General features: G+C 30.4%; 1 protein-coding gene across 1 annotated transcript; it reads left to right on the top strand.

Moving 5' to 3' along the window:
• Positions 1-2,851: 2,851 nt before the first annotated feature.
• On the top strand, positions 2,852-5,778 carry LOC116007616 (transcription factor KUA1-like). The gene is made up of 3 exons (XM_031248336.1): positions 2,852-3,282; positions 4,246-4,442; positions 5,398-5,778. The coding sequence occupies exons 1-3, from the start codon at positions 2,949-2,951 to the stop codon at positions 5,677-5,679; spliced, it is 813 nt and encodes a 270-aa protein (XP_031104196.1). The 5' UTR covers positions 2,852-2,948; the 3' UTR covers positions 5,680-5,778.
• Positions 5,779-8,779: the final 3,001 nt, after the last annotated feature.

The following is an 8,779-nucleotide window of genomic DNA, read 5'->3' as shown; positions in this document are numbered from 1 at the left end:
AAGGAGTACTCATAGCAGCCACAAACTCACCAGTCAGCCTCAGAAGCACCACACCCGCTGTAGCTTTCCCCGAACCACTATCATATGCCGCATCAACATGACACCGCAAGAAGGATGGGGGCAAAGCCAGCTGCTCGTGCGTATTCTCAGTTGGACTCGCCACAGGTTGTGACAGTTGCCAGCTATGAACCGCTCTCCCCGCCAAAGCCACAACCGAAGCCGGAGTGGGAACTTTCGCCTCCCACAGAGCCGAATACCGGGTGCTCCAGATTGCATAAAGAACTGCCGCCACCTTGATGATCTCTTCGGCATCCAGGGTGTTAAGTAATTGTTCAAACCACGCCGAGAAAGACAGTCCAGCACCATCAGATATATCAATTTTTTAATTATATTAATAGTTTGTTTCAATTACTTTAAACTGAAATCATTATACTATGAATCATATATGGTTCATATTGTAAAGTAGACCACTGACAAACAAGTTCATTTTTAGTAAATTAAATATTCATTTTTAGTATACTGAATGTTCATTATATTTAGAAATGAATCTTTAGCACATTACAACGAACATTTATGTCCATATTGTAATGTGAACCAGTGTTGTAAAAATCGACCTGGGCGCCAACTAGGCACTAAGCACCCTTAGGCCGATGCGATTTCAACCTTAGGTGGCTTTTAGTCGGTTTGCCAACTAACCGACCTATTAGGCGTCCTAGGCGTCGAGTGGGGCGCCTAACTTGGCTGAGTTGGCGTCCAAATTGGCGGAGTCGGTGCCCAACTTGATTGAGTGGACGCTCAACTTGGCCGAGTGGTTTTGTTTTTTGCCTGTTTGGTTACTCTTCTTCTGTATTCCTCCAACCATATACTCAATTAACCATCTAATTAACATATGTAGTTGACTTATTTTTGAGATTATAAGAGTCTAACAACTCACGGTCTAAGTGGAAAAAGTAAAGACGATATAATCAAATTAATTACTCGACCGCCTAGGCGCTAGGCGTCCCTCAAGCACTCAACTAGCGTTAAGCGCCTTCTACAACGTTGATGTGAACTATTGGTATAGTATAATTTCCTTTTAAACTGTTGGGTTAGCATATTTATTAATTTGTATAAAAAATATTATTATGATTATGATTATTATTCACTATTTCAAAAAATAATTTAAATATTGCTTTCTTTTTACTAAAGGCCCACCATGAAATTAAAATTCCAAACAATTATGAATAAAATAAGTTTCCTGATGAGTCCTTTGCATAAATAATTGACATAATAACGTGTTTAGCTCAGAACCAAACATGTGGGCGCTACCAAATTGTCTAAATTTCACACATGATAAGTATTAATCTTATGTAAGTAATTTTATACCATCCATCTCTCAACAGTCAACACAACAATCTTTTATTTTATTTTTTAAGTGTTACTATTTGATTGGTTAAAATCAAAATATAATTTTTTTTTTCTAATTTTAATTTCAACTAGCTAATAAATAAATATCAATGTTATTGTAACTTTTATGTGCATTAGTCTAGTGACATTCATACGGTTGGTGCATGAATATAAAGTTACTATTATTAAGTGTAAGACACTTTTCTTTAATAGTTTACTTTTGGTCGTTTTGGTGAGAAATCTAATGAAATTTCACAGGGTTTTGTTACATGATTTGTGAGTGATTAAAATTTATGGTAAGAAATGTCCATTCACATGGCTTGACTTGCTTGTAGAAAGTGTGACTTTTATTCATAAAATTAAATTTGGTCACTCATAAGTCTAATAAGTACATACCATTTTAAACGAATTTATGTTATCTAAGTACTTGTAGGGAAAACCAATTTCCTTCTTATACATGCAATCTTTAAAACAAACAACCCCAAGCTGAGACATGGTAAAGTCAGATCAGGTTGATGTGAGGAGGACAGAGACAATTTAATTTGCAAATTGCAAAAGGTAATTGTTTGTTTATCTAATAAAAGGCTAGTAGGCTGATATATACTCCAATAATGTTGCAATCTTGGAATTAATTAACCTAATCAATCATTGAATATAAAAAAAAAATCTTATATCCATGATCCTTTAATTTATTCCATGTTTAACATGTTGTACACTTGATAGTAGTTAAACACTCCATGAGGACAAATAAACAAAAAGATATTAAGAGTCCGACTACTAGATCAATCTTTTAGTTGAGATGAAACTTACCATTCAATTTGTACAAATATAATTTTGTAATTGATAAATTAGTAAAGCGACAATATATATTTTTTGAAAACATCATTTCAACATTACAAAAGATATTATTGAAATCCAAATATAATACCGACATATAAGGTAGATACACCTAGGTCCAAAGGACTCTTTTGTAAGTCAAAAGTATTGGGTTTAACAACTCTTTACTATTGTAAATGCAATAAATACTTATAAAGTGATATGCACCTAAGCTATGTACCATACCTATTTACATAATATGTGCCATTTCCTTTATGGGTGTGACATAAACTTTAATTTACATAAAAGTCTACAGTCTTACTTGAAAATATGCACTAAGTAAAGTTCATCTTATGGCTTAATACAAAAAGAAATCAGTTCATATTGTTCATAATTAATCAGTTCAAATTAAGAAAATCAATAGATCACGCACTTAAAAAAAAATCAAATTTAAGAATTTGTAATTATTAAGTTAATTGTTTAATGGACTTGAATATGCTGGTTGCCTGGTGTGACATAAACTTGACAAGCAACAAACCTTAGTTGGGGGATATCCAATGAAAGGATAGTTTCTAGAATGTAAGTTCATTTTCTATATCTTACTTCATGGTTATAAAAGAATCTGTCCATTTTCTATTACAACTGCTATTATTATATACAATACACTTGCAAACAATATATACTTCCTTCTATCTCTCTCTCTCTCTCATCTTCTTGAATTAGGCAATTGGTCCGTCAAGCTAAGAATGACTCGGAAGTGCTCCAGTTGTGGGAAGACAGGCCACAATTCCAGGACATGTAACAACAATAATGATGATGATCATCACCAAAGAACAAGCAGCTCCATGAAGCTCTTTGGGGTGAAACTTATTGGATCTCAGCTGAATTCATCGTCATCTTATTCTTTTGTCATGAAAAAGAGCTTTAGCGACGACTGCCTTCCCGCAGCTTCCTATTCATTCGTAGACAGCTCCTTTGGATCTTCTGGGTTTTTACTCGACGAAAATTTTGACGATAAGGTGCCCGGCTGTGGGTATATCTCCGACGGCCTCGACGCCGGCAACCGGGGAAAGAAAAGGGGTAAGTTCGAGAATTTATTATTATTATTATTATTATTTTTAAATCAAGCTCCAATTCATGTTTGTTTGTTTGTTATGTTTGTTTTGTTTTTGTTTTTTTTTTTTTAATTTTTAAAAATAATATATTTATCATTTTCATATGTATTTATATAGAGTGATCGGATTTAATCTAGACAACAAACTCACTACCCTATTTGATGTTATGGAATATTCATTTATTTTGAATAAAAGGAGAAAACTATCTAGATATTAAACAACAATTATTCTCCATTGAGGAACAGTTAAAAAAAAATTGTATATGAGAGAATACAATGAATTCGATGTTCTTTATTTGAATAATTCAATTACCGTTAGTGATTTCGTCATTTTTTATTCTTGACTTAAAATTTCATTTATTAATGTCCTTAACTAATTATTTTGAACATATTTTAGTATTCGGAAAACTAAAATAGTTAAAAGTCGGAACGAAATACTATATTTCTTGACTAAAATATATATAAATTTGATATGTAACAGTATTATTATATGAAAATAGAAAGTGAGAAATAAAGTGGTGAAATTACTATAGATAGATTATTTTAGTAATTTACTCTTATTTATTCATTTATTACTCTCTTTTTTTTTTCTTTTTCTTTCTTTACTTTTTGGTAATAAAGCATCATGCTTCATAATGTTGTAAAAGTTTTTATAATATTTATATACTATATATATATATATATATATATATATTTATATACATAATTGTTAAGTTTTATAAATCAAAATATATTAGTTTATATCTGTGGAAAAAAGAGTTCAATGTAGGCATGTATAAAAATGAAAAATAAGACTAGCTTGTTGGGTTTTTTCTGACGATTTTGGTGATGATTGTATGAATTGGCTTTGCATTAGAAAAGCTAGAATAATAATTATAATTATGACAAAAATAAAGAAATAAAAGAGAAATTGGATTATTGTTTATTAGGAGTTCCATGGAGTGAGGAGGAACATCGGATATTCCTAGATGGTCTAGAGAAACTTGGGAGAGGTGACTGGAGAGGCATTTCCAGACATTTTGTGACGACAAGAACTCCCACCCAAATCGCCAGCCACGCCCAGAAGTATTTTCTTCGTCAGAATAGCCTCCAATCCAGGAAGAGAAGACGCAGCCTCTTTGATTTGGTATGTCAGACATTTTTTTTTTTTTTACAATAACCATAATGTTTAGTTCACTTAAAATTGAAAATGGTTAGTGACCTTGTATGCTAGTTACTCAATTTTTAATTAAATTTTTTTAAAGCACGGCTTGCTGGTTATATGGCTTTGTTTAACATACCTAGCTTATAAGTTACCTGAAAGTTGAATAGCATCTCATAATAAAGTAGCAATATTTAGATTTAATTTAATTTTTATGTATTTTAAAATATGTTATAAAATAAATTAAAGATGAAATATTTTAATATATTGTTTCATATTATCTATTTTTTTTAATATTATCCATTCATTAGATATTTAAATAGAAAAATACTTTCCTTATATATTAAGTAACCATGCGTCCTTAGTAGCTCCAACCTTGATGAACAAATATGGTGGTGAAGAATTGGGGAATAGAAAAATGTTTAGAAAATATTTAGATATCAGTTAGTTTTAATTAAACAAAGGTAGATTGTCTCATTTTTGTAAATTAATAAGGACATAAAAGGAGAGAAAATATTAAAAGCCAATAACTTATTTTGAAACGCTACTTAAATGAGCGTTTCAAAATAAACTATTATTTTAAGCCACCAAACAGAACTTATAGCTCATTTTTAGTTAAAATAAGTTATAAGATCGAAAGTAACCTCTACCAAACAGCACTATGTATCTTTTTAATCGGGAGTTTCTGCGAAGTCATACTTTCAGATTGAAGGGAGACTTTCTTTCCATAATCATTCTACTTCTCACACTTACTTTTCTAATGAAACATGACTACAATTATATTTAAATATAACTTCTTCTTTTTATTTTTTTATTTTTTTTTTATTTAAGAGGATAACGTTGTAAAAAGACTTTCGTATGACAGTACTATTAGGATTTAAACTTTAATTTAAACCATGTTGAAACTAACTAGTGGCCTATTTTGTGATTGAACGTGCAGGCATGGAAGGCTGATGAGTCTAGGGTTTTATGTGGGAAAATGGCAAAATCAAGAAGTTCTTCCATTATAGATTTCAGCAGCACAACTACATCATTATCTGCAATTGCATTATCATCAGGACAAGACTCAAAATCAAGTCAATATTCTAATATTATTTCAGCATCAAGTTTGAGTTTTGCCACCCATAATGATAATCAAGATAATATTGGTGTTCAAAGCCCATCACCACCACCTTCACCAGATCTAGAGCTTACTCTTGGAGGAACTATTTCTGTTGTTTGATCCGCACTGAACATGATGTATTCATCACTAAGAATATATATATATATATATATATATGCAAGTTAGTTCAGAATTTACTCCAATATATACTAATATTAAACACCCCCCACCTTATTTTTGAAAAATTAAGGTTGTCTCAATAATTTTGTCCAAGAAAAGAATTTGTTCGGTTTAGAATTTTTAAAATTTTGACTTAAAGGTTTAGTAATGATAAAAAATTTACCTTATTATAAGGTGAATCTGAATTTGTTGATGTGTATATGAAAAGTAAGTTCATAAAATTATTTGTAAGCGCGTTCAGTTTATATATAAGATGAAAACGCCCATTCAAGTGTGGATGTGTGTACCATGTAAAATTATAAAGTGTACCTTATGATATGTAAAAGTGTAACTTATCAAGAATGTGTACATTTTGGAATTTTAAAGTTCACATTTTTTAGTTACACTTTTATTTATCGTATGATATATTTTTGTAGATTGTATAATGCAGTTTTGAGTTTGTATGTTTGGACACCAATTCACACCTTATGCGCCTCCTATATGTGTGTGTCTAATAATTTTGTATTCAACAAGTCGAGTCCAAGTAATTAAAGATTTATTCACTTCGTTTATGTTAATGAACAAACTAGTCCTCGTTTGTTCACATTTATATGAGAGTTGTTAATTATTTAATTTGTGACACCAATTCTGTATATGAAATTGAGTTTAGAAACAATGGAGATTAACAATTCTTAGTTCAATGAAATCTCAAATTGAATTGCTTGTTCAGTGGAGGCTTAGAGAGTGAAGTTCAACATCTTATCATTAAATTAAACGTGGTGTATATTGCTACGTAAACATAAAGAAATAAAGTAAGGTGTTTGTTATTAGTTATAATTTTTAGCATAATGATAAATGTTTGATCTTGACAAATGGTATCATGGTAGGTCATAAGTGGCTGCTCTAGCGGGTGTTAGGGCCTGGGAGGGGGATATAGGGCCAAGTCCAGCATAAATGTGACGTTAATGGTAATGCAAGCATAAAAAATAAAGTTACGCCTTTATTATTAATATTAATTTTGACATAATGATAAACGCTCATGACAAGAATCATTTTGCAGTCGTACAAATTCAAATACAATTTTTACATTACATTTAAATATATATATTCGAGTAGGGGTTTGGTGTTTCCCGGGGAGAGAGTATATAATAAATTTCTAATATTTTAGTTTGTCCATGCTTTACACACACTTTCAAGTTTGACATGTTTATTCTTTTGTTAATACATAGTTGCATTACTACATGTTTGCAATTGGTGAATACTTAATTTATTACACCACGAGCTGCAGACCTCCAAACCAAGTGTTTCGTAATAAATTTCGTTTCTGTTAACTTATGATTTTTTTTTCTCGAAACGATGAACTCTTTCTAAAAAGACAAAAAAAAAAAAAGAAAAAAAAAAAGAAGAAAATCAAACTATACTAAGATAGTCAAAGAATAAACAAATGGGCAACAATACTAAATAATTAAATTAAACAAAGTGAAAACACCCCATCACCACCATCATTTTTTGGGTGTAGTCCAGGGTTTCTACCGTCAAACACAGTGACTAATCCTCTCCCCTCACTTCGCTGAATTGTAGGCACCTCAATTGGATGGAACAACTGGCCATCCAGGATCAAACCCTTGATCTTTGGTTAAGGATGGATGGGTCTCTTTCCGCTCAACCACACCGCTAGATTATTAGCATCATTATTATAAAGTTTACCATGTAAATCAACATTGACATTAGGTAAAACTCAAAAAACTTTGGATTATATCAGTGATGATTGAAAGATGTGTTATATATCTCAACTAAAAGTCTAAAAAAAATAGTTGGATTGTACATTTATTATTGAGAAAATTGTAATTTATGCTCATCCATAATATGCCAATTATCAATGTCACTCCTGAATTATTAGTGGTGTAAATATTCCTCCTCAATTTTTAAAAATGTACATATATAGCCCTCCCAAGTCCCATCATTAATTTTATATATTATACTTAACAATATGAACATATTGTGGGACGATTTTTCCCTTTACGCAGGTACAACCCCTAAATTTTTTTTTTTTTTTTTTTTATACATATTCTTCGGTTATACCCAGTCCAATCAATATCAATATTAATTGATACCCTATAAATTTTCGTTCTTATTATTAGCACAAAAAGTTAGCCCACCAAATATGTCCATATATTATTAATTTTCACTTAAAGATGGAAGATAAGCATTGATTACTCACATAGAATCCAATACTAATAATTTGACTTGAAAAAGAATATTTAGTGTGCTAAACAAGTTTTTCTGTTTTAATATATAATTACATGAATAACCTTTGAGGGAGACAGTATTCCTATGTATAAATAGTCTAGATCTCTTTCGATTCACTCTAAATTTCAATCAAGCAACTAATTTAAAGAATTTTTTTGTCAAACATTTGAACAAGAAAATTGTTGGTTCATCAACATCAACAATATTATGAAGATTTTTCTATACTATCCACTCAAATGTGTCTTTACCAACTAACTTTTCTCTTATATTTCTTTGTCCATGACCAAAACGTGCCCAATCAGACAAAACTTGCAAACTATATACATATATTAGTATGCAAATCTTTTAAAAAGAAAGATTAATCTATACACACTACTTTAATTTCTTCCTAATGCTACCTAACCATCTTGATTAGAACTACTCCTCTTTCGTGTAATTTAATCTAGCAAAACTAACTTTGCATTTTTATGGTTGCTTAAAATTGAAATAATTTATCGAGTTATTTCACTCAAAATTTTAGTTAAAATAATGCTTTGACGCATAACATGACTCTCGATCATTTGATGAGGTTGATGAAATATTACTATATTATATACTAGACTAGTCAAGTAGGCAGTGGACCATAAAACGTACATTTTTAATAAACTAAAAATACATAATTTGCATTGTGTACTAAATGTACATTTAGACAAAATAATGCATTTTCTCTAAATACAAGGTACATTTTTAATATATTAAAAGTATATTATTTGTGTACTGAATGTACATAATTTAATAGTATAGAAAATAATGTATTTAAAGTACTTAAATA

Source organism: Ipomoea triloba, chromosome 15 (assembly GCF_003576645.1).
Source record: "Ipomoea triloba cultivar NCNSP0323 chromosome 15, ASM357664v1".
In the NCBI taxonomy this organism is placed as follows: Eukaryota; Viridiplantae; Streptophyta; class Magnoliopsida; order Solanales; family Convolvulaceae; genus Ipomoea; species Ipomoea triloba.
Note: the sequence above shows the minus strand (reverse complement) of the source record. Positions and strands in the feature narration are given on the sequence as shown.

What these genes read in the sequence shown, in the direction of transcription:
- LOC116007616 (XM_031248336.1), top strand. Translation starts at nt 2,949, where the DNA reads ATGACTCGGAAGTGCTCCAGTTGTGGGAAGACAGGCCACAATTCCAGG. An exon ending in CAACCGGGGAAAGAAAAGGG is followed by an intron (nt 3,283 to 4,245) that starts GTAAGTTCGAGA and finishes ATTGTTTATTAG; the next exon opens with GAGTTCCATGGAGTGAGGAG. An exon ending in GACGCAGCCTCTTTGATTTG is followed by an intron (nt 4,443 to 5,397) that starts GTATGTCAGACA and finishes TTGAACGTGCAG; the next exon opens with GCATGGAAGGCTGATGAGTC.